The 18099-nt window shown below is 35.6% G+C and overlaps 2 protein-coding genes across 3 annotated transcripts in view; one reads left to right on the forward strand and one right to left on the reverse strand.

Annotated features, from left to right (window-relative positions):
* Positions 1-4932, forward strand: part of LOC144340815 (uncharacterized) — a 33044-nt gene extending 28112 nt beyond the window's left edge. The window contains exon 4 of the mRNA XM_078002026.1: positions 13-4932. The gene's annotated coding sequence lies outside the window, so the exon portion shown is untranslated. The remainder of the gene's footprint in view (positions 1-12) is intronic.
* The window catches only part of DNAJB14 (DnaJ heat shock protein family (Hsp40) member B14), a 50931-nt gene that overhangs the window by 26288 nt on the left and 6544 nt on the right, over positions 1-18099 (reverse strand). Inside the window, exons 2-3 of one of the 2 annotated variants that reach the window (XM_015138876.3) lie at positions 8175-8346; positions 341-486 (exon numbers count right to left, since the gene is read on the reverse strand). In XM_015138876.3, the coding sequence (XP_014994362.1) occupies positions 341-486; positions 8175-8346 (318 nt within the window). The remainder of the gene's footprint in view (positions 1-340; positions 487-8174; positions 8347-18099) is intronic. The other variant, XM_015138877.3, reaches the window with a different exon arrangement.

The raw sequence follows: 18099 nt of genomic DNA on the forward strand, positions 1-18099 counted from the left end.
TTTTGCTTTTAGTTCATTTAGAACCAGATGGCAATACGCTAGAAGCTCATGCATAATCATCACCCTACTTGTTCCTGGTAAACAAGAAAGCATGCATACGTGCCTAGAAAAGTTACTTAAGACTGTATCAGAACTGGAATATTGCTTTTGTGAAGCCAAACTGCATTCGTTTGACTTCGGGTATGACCAGTTAATACTGAAGTTTTAAAGGATTTTCCAGACCCTTGCTTGTGCTGGTCTCTAAATGCACCAGTCCAAAAGCAGAATTTAATATTCTGAAACACTATAAAGTGAATTTTAAAGAAAACTTAGTAAAATTGCTTTAAAAGGTTTACTTTACTTTTAAAAGCATCTGTTGCTCCAGGTGCATGGTTTTTGTCTGGATGAAACTTCAAAGCAAGCTTTCTATAAGCTTTTTTCAAATCTTCATCACCAGCATCTTTCGTAACTCCAAGTACTTCATAGTAATTTTTACATTTGTTTATGCTGTGAACAAGAAAGTGTGTTATAATGTAAATTTCAAGGAAGACGGTCATGTAATATCTCTAATTTTTTAATTTATTAGAATGGTATAAAGAACTATCTGTGGACTCTTTCTCAAAATCTAATGATGGCTTATCTCTTTAAGGATTAGTTTACTTCATTCTCTTTTTCGACCACAGACCATTCCTCCAACCTCTTCCCTAGTCTAAGAAGAGTAAACCATGAAAATGTCCTTAGTGTAAGGTATCACAAGTACAGAGAAGTAAAGCAAAGCCCATAATAATCATGGATGAAAGTCAGAACATATATTGTAACTAAAATGAGACAATATGAACAATTTTTTACTACTCATAGTGGATAAAGTAATTCCAAAACTCTTCAAAAGCGTGTCACAGCTAAGAATGAACATGCATTACATTCCAAAAATTTTGTTCTTGCATAATGTAGATCTAACCAACTATCAAATCAATAGTTTAGTATATGCAAAACAATTGCAGTATTCTATGGTTTAAATGTCAAATTAAGTTAGCCTATTTATTTATTTATTTATTTTTGGTATAGATGGGGTCTTGCTATGTTGGGGCTGAGGCTAGTCTCGAACTTCTGGCCTCAAATGATCCTCCCATCTCAGGCTTCCAAAGTGCTGGGATTACAGGCATAAACCACTGCACCCAGCCAGCCCTGTTATGCCGAAGATAATTTATCTGTGTCACTCTCTGAAAAAGATAACATCTCATGATAAAATATAACATGGTACTCAAAAAATGTTATCCCTGATTTTCATTGTGATAAGCACATTTCTAAAGATTATATACATACAGTTTGTACCTTAAATATTTAACAGATTTAAGCCTGGAGTATTTAAAGTACATTAGGATTAGAAAAGAAATACTCTGAATGGAACAGAGAACATTAAGTACAAGTGGATGCCAACCTTCTTCCACAATCTAGTAATTTACTTTCACAAAACCACAGTACATTTTCAAAATTTTTGGAGAGTACTTTGCAACTGTAGATGTGTTCCATGTGTGGGTGGCTTGATAACAGAGGTAGACAGAGGTAGTGACTGGCGAAATGATCTAGGGTATAAGTGGACACTGGCAGCAAAAGAACTGCAAAGACTGATTCAAAGTTTTCAAAGAAAAGAGACAAGATTGATTTTTTTTTTTAACTATTAAACCTATTAGATATCACAGTGCTGGGCACACAATAGGATCTCAGTAAATATTTTCGAAGTAAATGAGCCTTAGCTTTCTTTATATAATGAAGGCATCTATCATTTGTTATATGAAATTGGAGGTTAAAAGGGCAAGCAATATAAAATTATACAAATTTACAGAAATTAAAATTGGATTTTTCTACTTTAGAGACTTAAAAAACATTAACATATGTCAATTTTATTTCAAAAACATGACATTTCCTTTATTTAGTCAATAATATTTATTGAATACCTACTATGCCCAGTGTTCTAGGTATTTGACATGTATCTGTAAACAAAAAAAAGAGAATGATCCTCACCTGTGTGGAGACTCATTCTCCTAGAAATGTTTAGAAACTATGTGATAGAAATAAAGGAAATGGGGGGCATTTATAAAACACCTACTGTGTGTTAGGTACAGGTCCACGATCCCATATCAATGTTCTAATATCCATAAAGCTCTGAAAAATCAAAGTCATTCTATAACTAATTTTACTGCATAAAAAACTGAACTGGACTTAGATTTTGCCTCTAGGCAAAAATCTGACCTGAAAAGATGTGAAGCTACTACAGAATCTTCATTTATCCCATTTAAGTGTGAATACCTGTATGTTTTGCTGCAATATATTACTATTTGTTATGGACTGCTGCCCTAGAGTCTAAGACGTATAATATATAATACACTGTCATTCCTTGGTATCCACAGGGGATTAGTTCCAGGATCCTCCCTCCTTGAATACCAAAATCTATGGATGCTCAAATCCCTGATATAAAATGGTGTAGTATTTACATATAACCTTTATGCATCTTCCCATGTACTTTAAATCATCTCTAGGTTATAAATAATACCTAAGACAATGTAAATGCTATGTAAACAGCTGTTACACTTTATTGGTTGTTTAATTTGTATTATTTTTTATTGTTGTATTGTTATTTTTCACCAAATACTTTCAATTCACAGTTAGTTGAATCCACAGATGCAGAACCCATAGATGGAGAGCCAACTATATTAGTACCTCTCTAAAATACGAAGAATTCTGAATTCCAAATTGCATTTGGTCACAAAGATTTCACATAAAGAATTATAGAATTTTATTATACTGATTCTTTTACACAAATTATCTCATTTACTCCTCATTTGGTAGACATTATTGCTATTTAACCAATGAGAAAACCAGTCTTTGAGTGGTTAAGTAAATTGCCTAAATTCACATAATCAAGTAACAGATGAGAATGAGGACTTATTTCTTCAACAAATATTTACTAACAACAAATATTTACTTTCTGTTAGGCACAATTTCAGATGCTACAGTGTTGAATAAAACAATCACAAATTTACAATTTGGAGAAGAACAAGCAATAAACAAATATATAAGTAAAATATAATGTACATCATATGGTGATAAATATCTGGAGAAAAATAAAGTAGCTAATAGAAACAGAAAGGAAGGGCAGGCCTCCTATTTCAAATAAGTAATAAAGGAAGGCCTCACAAGTAAGAATTCAAATCTGTTTATCCGACTTGAAAATGTGCTGTCTCAGAACTGGAATACAGAAAAAAAGGATACCCTTCAGATTTCAAAGCGACCTATCATCTTCCTGTTTCTTTCTTACAATCAGTATTGAAGCCGACTCTCTTACCTCCTAGACCTTTGCAGCTGTTTTTGGTGCTAAGCACACCTTCTCTGCTTCTCCTCTTGGTTAGCTAGTTTCTACAACTCTCCGGACTCTGGCTTAACTCCTCCTTTTCCTAAGAATCCAGATTCCTCAGAAGTAGGTTTGCTGCCCCTCTTACATCCTCCCCACATCCTCTGAACTTAGCCTTATCCCAACAATTACCACAGTGTACTACATTTGCCTCTTTACTTGTCTGACAACTCTTCTAGATTACAGATTCTTTGAAGGCAGGGATTATGTTTTGTTCACCATATATATTGGATGGATGGACAGATGACTTTCAATTTGAGAGCAGAAATGATGGGGATCTAAAAAGTCACATTCAGATCAAATGTGATGAATGCTGTCATGAAAATGTAGTTGGTAATAAAAGTCATTTGGAATAGAAGAGAAGCAGTTAACAGAAGTGAAACAGACTGTGAGACAAGGTATACAGCTATGAATATGGCAGACACTACCTGAATGCAAAAAATAAAAGGTAAGTTAAACACTGAACAATCCTAAAGCCATTACTGCTTGGTTTGAGTGTGTAGGAGGTTGAATTATGTTCCAGATTAAGTCTCTAAATTGTCTTGTTTATAATTACTGAGCACAAAAGCCTGGTCAACTTAAAAAGCCAGCACAGGAGAAGGTTGCTGGATAGTGTAGACAAACTAGGTGAAAAACTACAGTGCTCTAGATAGGGTCATAAAGTTAAGAATTGCCACAGACGAGGGAAAAAAAAAAAAGGCTAGACAGGAAAAACAGTTATTTCATTAAGTCTTAGCTGTATCCAGCTCTACCATATCTTCTCTGCACTAAATTTTCATTATATATTAGAGCAGAAATTCTTGAGAAGCCAGCGGTTATAAAGTCATCATCACCAATGGACAGCCTGAAGGCTATGTATTTGAAGTAATGCTCCAAATATACCCATTCACCTAATTTTTCACACTTGAATGAGAAATTAGCATTCAGGTATCTATTTTCATTCACATTGTTGTTCATCATGCTCCTTTTCATCAGCTACATCTGTTTGTTACACTTTTTACAATCTGCTGCTTTCTAAAAGAGTAAAACCTTCTCCTGCCTCACTGAAGAATTAAAATAAATTTAAAAAGAGTAACCCATTACCTATCTTGGAAGGAAATAATGTACAAAAAGGCCAAAAGGATCTGTGTGGAGCTCAACAATGGGAAAACTCTGCCTGGTCCAGACTTTATGTCTTCTCTTATGTACATGGAAGCATAGTTGGTGGGAGAGGAAGGTCATTTTTCGATTCTCTTTTTTTCATGTGTGCTATATAGCTAATTATTTAAATATACTCCAAACTTAACTAGTGTTTAAGGAAACATTTATTTATTCCTGAGACAAGGAATTACTTATTTTATAAGTTTAGCAAAATGATTTCTTTTCTTCTCAAAGAACTGAAGCTTAAATCAAATCTTAAATTCAAATCCCCATAATTAAATTGACTTAACAGCTGTACAGTGTTTCTAATTGATAAATACAATGATACTCCCATTAATAATTTCACACTGATCTTGTAAAGTTTTTAAATGATACATTAAAGTTTCTCAATGGTATATTAAAAATTTCAAATAAGATCCATGACAACTTTGTCTCCATTATTTTTCAATATGCTTCAACTAAACAAAAAAAAATCGCCAAGTTTAACAGAATATTAGTTTACAGAGTTACACACTTTTTCCTCAGTCTTACTGTAAGCTAGCTCTTACTTATGCAATGGATGCAGTATTATTGCAAGACTTCTCCCCATTGAGCCAAATTGTTACTGAGCAACTTGTTCGCATAATCATGCTAACCAACAAGATAACATGGCTTTCTTCAGAAAAATCCCCTGTGTATAGGTGAAAGAAAAAACAAAAACATACATCATGTAAGTGTTTGCTGGTGATCTGTACCCTCACTAAAGCAACACTTATGAAGGCTAATATAAGCGAAAAGGTATATTCAGCTAAGAAACTCACATAAAGTACAGACTGAAGTATTTTGAAAATGTAGGGATTCTCTTAGAGACTGTTCCAATCATATTTAGTCTCCCCCAAAAATTATATTTAATTAAAAAGGTATAATAAGATTACTGACCAGGGGACCAATCTTTAATACAGGTATACTACTAAGCTATTTCTTCCACTCCTAAAGAATTCATGGTCTCAAATGTGGCTGGGCCTCAAAGCTAAATCAGTCACACTCCATTCCCTTTGCTTTTATCCTCTGCAAATATTCCATACTTTTACCACTCTCTTAAGCTTTCAACCTCATCTCTTTTCTTCTTACTCTCAGAAGACCTCATCTCCAATTTGACAGAGAAAACAGAAAAATTCCCTCCACCTTTTATGTTTCCACCTGTCCAACTCTGGCCACACACAGAGCGTATCGACACTCACCATCATCTTTCATTCTTCCATTCTCAAGGTGTTTCTTTGCCTAGAGCCAGTTCCTCTGGGCTTTGGAGAACCACACACACGACCACCCACATACACACAAAACCAACCCCATCCCACATATATATATAATCAATACCAGAACAAAGAGGCATCAATGCTCTTCCTTCCTTATTTCTACCACACCTTGGACTACTCTTCTTTTTCTTTCAAGGCTAGGGTAGAGGAAATGAAGAAACAGACTTTTTAAAAACACCAGATTTAGGAGATTCTTCTTTTCCAAAACTTTCAACCATAGTTTTTTGGTAGACTTTCAAATATATAGGTGATTCTATATTCTTAAAAAAAAAAACAAATCATATATAATACATTTAACTTTCTTTGAACCCTTGAGAATATGTTCTCCCAACATAAAGTAAATCCTATAAGCAAGTACAATTTGTTTTAGGATGTGTTTTCCAGGAACATGTTTCAAGCATACTGCTTACTAACAAAAGTTTTTTACGAAATAATTTCTAAAGTAAGTTTCTCACTTATTCATTTCTTTAACTTATTCAGCTACCTCTGATACAGTACTATAGGTATAAAAGTGGTTAGTAGCATTATTTATATTCTCAAAGTGCTTCATTCATACTCATCAAATACTCTATAATGGCTTTACCATGATTAAGGAATACTTTTTTGTGCATTTGTTTGTTTGTTTCAGAAGGTGGCTTGCTCTGTCGCCCAGGCTGGAGTGCAGTGGTGCAATCTTGGCTCACTGCAACCTCTGCCTCTTGGGTTCAAGTGATTCTTCAGTCTCAGCCTCCCGAGTAGCGGGATTACAGGTGCCTATCACCATGCCCGGCTACTTTTTCTATTTTTGGTAGAAATGAGGTTTTGCCATGTTGGCCAGGCTGGTCTTAAACTCCTGATCTCAGGTGATCTGCCCGCCTTGGCCTCCCAAAGTGCTAAGGTTACAGGCGTGAGCCACCACACCCAGAGAATCCTTTTTTCTCATTGTAATCACTCTCAAATAAAATGTTAAAACCAAGTTTTGCATTTAAATATATAGGGACAAATGCAAAGTATAAATATATGGGTATTTGATTTTAAAATTAAGATATGGTAAACCACTTTCCTTAATAAATAAAACCTATATCTCAAAATACACTTCAGTTACAAATTATGGTAAATAAAAAGTTGAGAATGGGGTAAAAAGGTGAAAAAAGAAATAAAATTAAAAGAGAGACAAGAAAGAACAACTGAGAAAGAGATTTAACCTAACTAATTTTAACTACTCTTCACTTGAGTCAGTTCAGTATATTATTATTCACTCTCCATGAGAATTCTTGAATTAATCTCTGTTCAAAATTCTTAATCTTTAGTTTCCCTAGCAAAGTAATATCAGTACAACATCAATACAGCTTCCTTAAGCTTTAGCAGGAAACAAAACAGACTTTTTTCTAGTGTTTCCAAAAGTTTCATCTCATCTGCAGAAAACCTTTTACTTATAAAATTTTTAAAAGCCAGATACCCAAAACCCAGTTTATAGCTTTTCAACTCTAACATTTCTGCTTGAAGTAAAAGTATATCATGAGGTAAAACTAAAAACAGAGACAGAATAATCAGAGTTAAAAATATACAAAAAGAAAAGACATTATAGTGTCTGCATATATATAGCCTTAAAAAATATATAAATAGAAAAAAATCCTTCACTAATATAAGTAGGAAATTGAAAATGTTGCTATTACACTCAATATTCCTCTCATGAAATTCTCCCATTTTCATCTATGTAAAATAAAACAATTCTTCATCCTCTTTTAATATTGCTATGCAAACAACATATTGTGTCAAAAAGCTGCAATAATTTTTCTTAAAAAAATTATTTGGAAAAAGCTTTGTAACTTGAGGTTACTTTAAAAAACAGAATATTCTATAGAGTTGGTACTTTACAGACTGGTTTTTTTTTTTTTTTTTTTTTTTTTGAGACGGAGTCTCCCTCTGTCGCCCAGGCTGGAGTGCAGTGGCCGGATCTCAGCTCACCGCAAGCTCCGCCTCCCGGGTTCACGCCATTCTCCTGCCTCAGCCTCCGGAGTAGCTGGGACTACAGGCGCCCGCCACCTCGCCCGGCTAGTTTTTTGGTTTTTTTTTTTTTTTGTATTTTTTAGTAGAGACGGGGTTTCACCGTGTTAGCCAAGATGGTCTCGATCTCCTGACCTCGTGATCCACCCGTCTCGGCCTCCCAAAGTGCTAGGATTACAGGCTTGAGCCACCGCGCCCGGCCCCTACAGACTGGTTTTATAAAGAATATGAAGCATAAGACAAACCCAGAGTTCAATTCTTTGATGTCTATTCTTCTAATGTTATATTTCACTTTTTTCAGGTGTTATAACATCAAAAAGTACAATACTAATTATGATTGAGATGTAAACCATATTTATTCCTACCTGAGAACTCCATCTACTTGGTCTTTGGTATAGCCTTTTCCACCTTCACCACTACCAGATGTGCTGTCCTTTGTGCCATTAGGCTTGTTTTGATCACCACTACCTGATGGTTTTCGGCAATGAGGGCTATTTCCAGCCGTGCTTCCATTTTTCATAATTATTTCCAATAGTGCTGTAGAAAGATAAAGTATACTGTGCCTGTTTACATCAAGGTACATACACAAGATCCTGAGAAGAAAGTTTTAAAGCAGACAAATTATGAACTGTGTTCTCCAAAAAGATTCACCATAGGATCTTTTTAATTAGCATGCATTCCCTTATGTACTTAACTTTTTACAGAACACTAATCACCACCTACAAGTAGAATGTTAAGTTAAAGCTAGTAACTGGAGATTATAATCATTCAATTATTTATGACATAATATTATTCATCATATCATGTGACACTGCAGATTACCAAAGAAAAAGAGGTAAGTCCTTAAAGCAGCCAATGAGATCATCCACACAATAACAGAAATTTAGCCTTCCTCTTTAATTCTCAACAGCAACAACGGGAGCCAAGACACTGGAATATTATCATTCAAGTGCTCAGAAAAAATAAACTGCTAACTTGAGTTATGCACTAATTTTCCAGAAAGTGCACAAGATAAAAACATTTTCCAACAAATAGAAAATTTATCACTAAAAGATTTTCACTAGAGGATACTGTAATATATACATTTCAGGCAAAAGGAAACATTTACAGATAGGCTGAGATGCAAAAAGGAATGGTACGCAAATAGTGTGGTACATACGAGAGTAAATGTGAACAATGTGTGTAAAAAAATAATAGTCTTATCAAGGATTTGCTTTTTAATAATCTGGGGAGGAGAAGCATAAAAGTAGGGGTAGAAGGAATGTGTATGAAATAAGGTTGGCCATATATATTCATAATGGTTCAAGACAGGTGAGTGATAGGGATTGATTATACTATTTTTTTCTCCTTTTGTGTGTGCTTGAAACTTTCCATAATAAAAGTTAAAACTAAACGTAAAAAATTTTATCAAAACTAATGGAAAAGGGAAATCCATCATCATTGTGGATTTTAACACATTTCAATCAGTATCTGACATAAGGTAAATTTTAAGAAATACTAAGGATACAGGTAAGTTAGACATCAAATTTATAAGCTTTTTCTAAGAGATATAACATTATACCCAACTGGTGAATATTCCTTTCTCACAGGCCCACATTATTGATAGACCATAGAGTGGTACTCTTCAAATCTCAAAGAATTAGTACCATATACATATACCACAATATATGAGCACAATACAGTTATGTGATAAATCAATTACAAAAAATGTAACTAAAAAAAAAAATCACAAATGGATTGGGTGCGGTGGCTCACACCTGTAATCCCAGCACTTTGGGAGGCTGAGGCAGGTGGATCACGAGGTCAGGAGATCGAGACCATCCTGGCTAACATGGTGAAACCCCGTCGCCACTAAAAATACAAAAAATTAGCCAGGCATGGTGGCGGGCACCTGTAGTCTCAGCTACTTGGGAGGCTGAGGCAGAAGAATGGCGTGAACCCGGGAGGCGGAGCTTGCAGTGAGCTGAGATCGCACCACTGCACTCCAGTCTGGGAGACAGTGAGACTCTGTCTCAAAGAAAAAAAAAAATCACAAATGGGTTTAAAAAACAAAATGACAAAAATCTAGACAGCTTGTGTATCAATGAAATAATTATAATAGAAATTACAAAATACTTAGAACTGAATAGAAATGAAAATACTACATATCAGAACTTGTGGGTCAACAACTACCTATCCACATGCAAAAGAATAAATTTGGACTCCATCACACTGGACACAAAAATTAACTCAGAATGGATCATGAACCTAAATGTAAGAGCTAAAGCTTCAAAACTCTTAGAAGAAAATACAGAAGTAAATCTTCATGATGTTGATTTAGGCAAAATATTCTTAACTATAGAAACAAAAGTAAAAGTGATAAAAGGAAAATAGAGAAAATGGGCTTTATCAAAATATAAAACTTTTGTACTTCAAAGGCTATCATCAACAGAATGAAAAAAAATGTTTACAAATAACATAACTGATTTTCAAAAAAAAAATGTATCCAGAATATATAAAGAATTCTTACATTTCAATAATAAAAAGATCAAAAACACAAGTTAAAAAAACGGGTGAAGGATCTGAATAGATATTTCTCCAAAACAAAAAAACAAATGGTCAATAAGCACACAAAAAAGTTGCTCAACATCATTAGCTATTAGGGAAATAAAAATCAAAACCACAAAGACATGTATCACTTCACACCCACAAGGATGGCTATAATCCAAAAGATGAACAATGGCAAATGTTGAGAAGGATGGGGAGAAATTGAAACCCTAATAAGTTTCTGGTGAGAATGTAAAATGGTACTGCTGCTTTGAAAAATCATCTAGTAGTTCTTTAAAAAATTAAACACAGTTACCATTTGACTCAACAATCCCATTCCTAAGTACATATCCAAGAGAAATGAAAACATACAAAAACTGACTCACAAATGTTCATTGCAACATTATTCATAATGGCAAAAAGATAGAAACAACCAAATGTCTATCAACTGATGAATGGATAATGATACATCCAAACAATGAAATATTTTCAAAAATAAAAAGAAACAGAGTACTGATATGTGCTACAACATGAATGGACCTTGAAAACATTATGCTAAGTGAAAGACTTCAGTCACAAAAGATAGTATACTATATGGTTCCATTTATATGAAATGTACAGAACAGGCAAACCTACAGGGACAGAAAGTAAATGAATCGTTGACAAAGCTGGGGGTTCAGGGGAGGGTGGAACTGGGAATAAATGAGGAATGACTGCTAAAGAGTAATGAGGTGTCTTTTTGAAGTGAGGAAATATTCTAAAATTGATTTCCATAATTGTTGTGCAACTCTGCTAAAATACTAAAAAACCACTGAATGGTATAATTGAAATGAACGAATTGTATGGTATGTGAATTATGTCTCAATAAAGCTATTTTTATATATAGTTATATATAAATAAATATTTATAAAACATAAATAAATGTATATATATTTATACATAATGTTATGTTACATATATGTGTGTATATATATACATACACACACTCAACTAGGTACCAATCTACAGTTATTAATGAGAAATATAACATAGTCTTTTTTTTTTTTTCTTTAAAGACTGAGGCAGGCTGGAGTGCAGTGGTGTAACATCGGCTCACTGCAACCTCCATCTCCAGGATTCAAGTGATTCTCCTGTCTCAGCCTCCTGAGTAACTGGGACTACATGTACCCACTACCACACCCGGTTAATTTTTGTAATTTTTTTTTTAGTAGAGATGGGGTTTCACCATATTGGCTAGGCTGGTCTCAAACTCCTAACTTCAAGTGATCCACCCGCCTTAGCCTCCCAAAGTGCTGGGATTACAGGCGTGAGCCACACGTCTGGCCAATTTTTAAACTACAGTCTGTATTTAGTCTGCAATCACAATGGAAACCAGCATGGTCTAAGGGAAGTAGTGGTTCACAACATTTAAACATAAAAACTTTCGTGGGAATTCTGGAAAAAAGGCTGACAGCAGCTTAAATTTTAAATCTCTCCAAATTCCCTCATAAAATCAGAGAAAATCTCATGCACAAAATCCCAAAATATAAGAAGGTGGGGACAAACCACCAACTGCTACAAGATCTGTGTAGGTAGTGGAGTATAATAAAGGGGAATTTGCCAGCCCACAGAACATAAAAAAATAAAAATAAAAATAACCAACAGATACTCTCTATATAGCACAGCAGGCAAAACTGGGGAAAGTGCGTAAAAAGGAATGAGTTTTGCCTACTACAATATACAATAGTACACAAGTGCAAGGGTCCACAATAAAACTTTAAGGGCATGGAAGACTCTAGTCACTACACGCCTTTAAAAATAATCAACCAAAGCTCTCTTCCAGAACAAAGTCATACCAAGAAGAAACTGCTGGGAACAGGACCCAAACTGAAGAGGAGAGGGAAAACAGAAAAAAAACAAAAAGAGAAACTCCAGATAAAAGTAGGGAAGGATAAAGGAATGAGAAGATCTCATTTAGCAAGGTGACATTTTTAAACATTACACAAAAACAGAAGGATCGCTACGTATTTAGAAAGTCTAACAGCACATAAAAATGAGTAAAAGAAAATGACAGAAGCCAAATCTGGTACAAAATTATAAGAAGAAAAGGATGAATACAAATTAAACCTCTGAAGACAATGAATATATACCACAAACACTTGCTAACAAAACAGATGAACACTTCACTACTTCAAAACAAGCTGAAAAAACTAAAAAATAATGCATTATATAAAAGAACAATATATATCAAAATTACAACATCAGAAATTATTGGCCAGATGCAGTAGATCATACCTGTAATCCCAGCACTTTGGGAGGCTTAGGCGGGTAGATCACCTGAGGTCAGGAGTTCAAGACTAGCCTGCCTGGTCAACATGGTGAAATCCTGTCTCTATAAAAATACAAAAATTAGCTGGGCATGATGGCCAGTGCCTGTAATCCCAGCTACTCAGGAGGCTGAGGTGGAAGAATTGCTTGAACCCAGAGGTGGAGGTTGCAGTGAGCTGAGATTGTGCCACTGCACTCCAGCCTGGGCAACACAGCAAGACTCTGTCTCAAAAAAAAAGAAGAAATTATCTATCAAAAACTTACATGATAAAACTCAATAAAAAATAAGACATTTTAAAAAATCAATTAAAAAAAGACTAATCTAGAAGAAACAAAGACTCATAAATACAACAGATAATGATTTAAGAGAAAGAAAATATACCAGAGGGAAATTTAAAAAAAATTTTTTAAAGTGAAAAAGACAAAAAAGTTTCAAGAGAAAACAGCAAATATTAACAATAAAGATCCAACATACGTACAATGAGTACTGAAGAAAAACAAAAGAATAGAATAAACTTTTCTGATACAAAAACAAAAAATCTGAAACTATTAAATGAAAGGGCAAATCACAGACCTAATATTGTACAAGAATAACCAACACCAAGACATATTCTAATAAAATTAACTAAACATCTAGGCAAAAAGAGAAAATGACTTATAAAGGACAGGAAATTAGATTGTCATCAGACTTTGTTCATCAGTAGTACTTGCATAAAACAATGGAGTTAACACAGATACACATGGAAAGAAAATGTAAGGCAAAGACTTTGTATCCACCAAACCAACTTCAAGCAGTAAGGTCACAAATGAACTGTTTTCAACATTGTAGAATTAATGGAACTTAGTTCCCACAAGCCCTTCTGGGAAGCCACTATAAAACAGGTGTTAGGAATCCAAAATAATTACATATATGCTGACATAAGGACTGGTAGTAGTAAGCATTAAATGTATAGTTATTTATACAGCTAAGACTAAATGATGGTTAAGAGAGAGCATACAGCATGTAACAGCAGTATCTTCTAACACTGTAGACACGGTTTGAATATTTTCTAAATGTTGGGCTTCCCCTGTCTTTCCCTCCTCTAACAGAAAAATTAGGCTTCTTCCTTTCCCTTCTCTTCCTTTTGCCATCTGGGGCTGGCAACGCCTGTGAACCCTGAACCAAGGAAGCTTACTGGGACTCAAGAGACAGTCATGGCCAGGTGCGGTGGCTCGCGCCTGTAATCCCAGAACTTTGGGAGGCAGAGGCAGAGGGATCACTTGAGGTCAGGAGTTTGCGACAAGCCTGGCCAACATGGTGAAACTCTGTCTCTACTAAAAATACAAAAAGTAGCAGGTGTGGTGGCATGCGCCTGTAGTCTCAGCTACTCGGGAGGCTGAGACAGGAGAATTGCTTGAACTCAAGAGGCAGAGGTTGCAGTAAGCCAAGATTGTGCCACTGCACTCCAACCTGGGTGACGAAGACTATATCAAAAAATAAAATAAATTAAAAAATAGAAACAGTCACAACCAAAATCATGGCTGAGCTCAAGAGGGCCTGGACCAATGGGCTTTTATATGCTAAAATACATGCAAAATTTTACATAAAAGGGAAAATGAGCAAATAATGGTAGCCACATTTCTCATTCTGTAACAGAGAACAGAATCACAAATATGGAAATGGAGATGGCTAGAATGAACCCTGTGTATTTTACTAAAAATGGAAGTATGTGAATACAATATATATGTGTGCATGCATCACAGATACTAAAATTAACATTGACCAAATTACTATAGATATGTGTAGACCACAAACACATATAACACACATATATACATAAATATACATACATGCATTCACACATACATTTATTTCCTGACTCTGTCCACTGATAAGGCTGGAAGCAATGACACCTCTGTAAGCTATGAGTCATTTAGTATCTACATCTAGTTTCTAAATACCATTGTTTAGTAAAAGGAATCAGGACTTCTTGGAGAACTAGCTGATTCCTAGGGCAGAGAAAGTAAAATGTGAACCTGAAATTGTTTTGTGTTAGGAAATTGAAAAATTCAAAGAACAATGAGGAGATGTCCAAAAGAAACAGGAGCCAGCCTGAAGGGGCTCCCACTAACTAAATCTGAACACCAAAATAAATGATGACAATGACAGATTAAATAGGAAACCATGAATCCATAACAGATAATTGAGGCTGAATGCTAACTAATAAATGTAGAAGGAATTATGGAATTAGAAAACCACATTTGGCAACCATCAGAAATTTATTCAGGAAAGAATAATCAATGGATGCTACAAAGAGATAGTGAAAGTTCGTTGAGTAACAGGACTCGTACAGTTTCAAAGTATTTCCCTACAAAACATGTACTAAATACAAGTAAGAAAAGAATAACACCGCCGGGCACAGTGGCTCACGCCTGGAATCCCAGAACTTTGGGAGGCCAAGGCGGGTGGATCACGGGGTCAGGAGATCGAGACCATCCTGGCTAATACGGTGAAACCCCGTCTCAACTAAAAAATACAAAATATTAGTCAGGTGTGGTGGTGGACACCTGTAGTCCCAGCTACTCGGGAGGCTGAGGCAGGAGAATGGCATGAACCCAGGAGGCGGAGCTTGCAGTGAGTAGAGATTGTGCCATGCACTCCAGCCTGGGTGAGAGAGGGAGACTCCATCTCAAAGAATAATATCATAGTGGGGAAAAACAGCAATCACTAACTTAACAAAGTGATCAAAGTAACCTCACCAATAAGGACCAAATCAACATTATGTGTCTCCTGATATGTTACACTAAGAATACACATCAGCTGGGCACGGTAGCTCACAACTGTAATCCCAGCACTTTGGGAGGCCAAGGTGGGCTGATCACTTGAGCTCAGGAGTTCCAGATCTGCCTGAGCAACATGGCAAAACCTTGCCTCTACAAAAAATACAAAAATTAGCCAGGCATGGTGGCATAGCCTGTAGTACCAGCTACTTGGGAGGCTAAGGTAGAAGAATCACTTGAGCCCAGGAGACAGGTTGCAGTGAGCCATGATCATGCCACTACACACTCCAGTCTGGGTGACAAAGTGAGACTCGTTTCAAAAAATAATAATAAAGGAACATATATCAGTTCCATGGTATTACACAAAAAACAAATATAATGAACTATCAGTCAAACCCAAATTAAGGGCTAGGCATGGTGGTTCATGTCTGTAATCCCAACACTTTGAGAGGCCAAGGTGGGAGGATCACTTGAGCCCAGGAGTTCGAAACCAGTCTGGAGAACACAGTGAAACCCTGTCTCTATTTATTAAAAAAAAAAAAAAAAAAAAAAGTTGAAGGAAATTCTATAAACTCACTGGCCTAGGCCAGGCACAGTGGCTCACGCCTGTAATCCCAGTACTTTAGGAGGCTGAGGCAGGTGGATCACTTCAGGTCAGGAGTTTGAGACCAGCCTGGCTAACAGGGCAAAACCCCGTCTCTACTTAAAAAGTACCAAAAAAAAAAAAAAAAAAATAGCTGGGCGCTGTGGTGCCTGCCTGTAATCCCAGCTACTTGGGAGGCTAAGGCAGGAGAATTGCTTGAACCCGAGAGGTGGAGGTTGCAGTGAGCAGAGATTAAAAAAAAAAAAAAAGGCCTATACTCATCAAGAATACCAAGGTCAAGAAAAAAAATGATGGCATCTAGAGAATAAAACATCATGGCCACATAAATGTGACATGTGCTTTTTTGCCATAAGGGGCATAATTAAGAAAACTGGCAGAATTTGAATAAGGTGTAAGCACTGATTTCATAAACTTGATGGTTACTCTGTGGTTATCTAAGAGAGTGTCCTTGTCTTAGAAAATGTATACTTAATTATTTAGGGTAATGGGAGATCATGTCTACAACTACTGTTAATTGGTTCCAGAAAAAATAGACTGTGGTGTGTGTGTGTGTAGAAAGAGAAAGAGAAAGAGAAAGAGAAAGAGAAAGAGAGAAGGGTAGCAGGGAGGGAGAGAGGAAGGGCATGATAAAGCAAATGTAAAAACTTTAACAAATACAAAGCAAATGAAATGTATATGGAAATTAGTATTCTTTGTATTGTTTGTATTATTTTGTATTTGTATAAGTTTATATTATTCTTGCAACTTTTCTGTAAGTTTGAAATTATTTCAAAATTTTCCAAAACTAAATGTACTAATATAAAGGGGCTCCCACTGACCAAAAACCTAAAAAATAATAACTTGCTATTTTTTGGAGAATGAAAAGGAACAGCCTCCTTTTCTTGAAAACTGATAAAAGCAATCAAGCATTTATCATGATTTTCCTATATAAACTATACCACTGCATAACCATAAGACAGGTGGAGGAGGAAGTGTCTCTTTATATAACTATTTCGGCTAATAAATGAAAAAAAAATACTTTTTAAAAATTGTAGAGCCAGATATGAAAGTGGTTATATAGGTTTAATATTTAAAAATGGCCACCAGCCGGGCACAGTGGCTCATGCCTGTAATTCCAGCATTTTGGGAGGTTGAGGCGGGTAGATCACCTAAGGTCAGGAGTTTGAGACCAGCCTGGCCAACATGGGGAAACCCCGTCTCCACTAAAAATACAAAAATTACCTGGATATGGTGGTGCATGCCTGTAGTCCCAGCTACTTGGGAGGCTGAGGCAGGAGAATTGCTTGAACCTGGGAGACAGAGGTTGCAGTGAGCCAAGATTGCACCATTGCACTCCAGTCTGGGCAACAGAGCAAGACTCCATCTCAAAAAATTTTTAAAAATGAAATAAAATAAAACAAAATAAATAAAGGTGGCCACGATGACCCAATGCATGCTAATTAGAAGTTATCTGTGTGTTCCCCCTTTCATTTTCAGCACAAACATGTTCTTCCATGGTTCCTCTGGACATTTTCCATGTTAACACCTAAATTTTGGATACTGCTAGAGCAGAATCATATAGTTGTTACAGATTTTTGGCAGTTACTATGATAATGAAATTTTTTCTGGAATTTCATGCATAGGGCTTCTGCCTAACAGTAGCTGTGTGCATACATGAGCTCATACTACACAGCCTTTGGCTCCATCAAGTGAAAATGTGGACAAGTTATATTACTTCTGGGCCTCAAAATCTAGTTTAATCATCTTAAAAATGGAATCAGCAAGGTTGTCAGTACCAATAATCACTGGAACCGATGCCTAAGAAGATGACTCAGTTCAACTACTGTGAGAATTTAGAACACATTGGATCTTTCTGATTTATTAAATGTCTTAGTTATCACATGGGATCTCTTTTACAATAATGTGCAGTATTACGAACATTAATTGGGATAGTACCTATAAACCAGAGAACATTCACTTTTATGAAAGATTTTATCTAATCTCATTTTATGCATTTACCTTCCAGACATACTGCTCTACTAGGAGTTTTAACATAATCTGCATGTAATTTAGTATATTCCATATTAAAGACCAATGAAAAAGTTAATATATAA

The sequence above is a fragment of the Macaca mulatta genome, chromosome 5 (genome assembly GCF_049350105.2).
Source record: "Macaca mulatta isolate MMU2019108-1 chromosome 5, T2T-MMU8v2.0, whole genome shotgun sequence".
Classification (NCBI taxonomy): Eukaryota; Metazoa; Chordata; class Mammalia; order Primates; family Cercopithecidae; genus Macaca; species Macaca mulatta.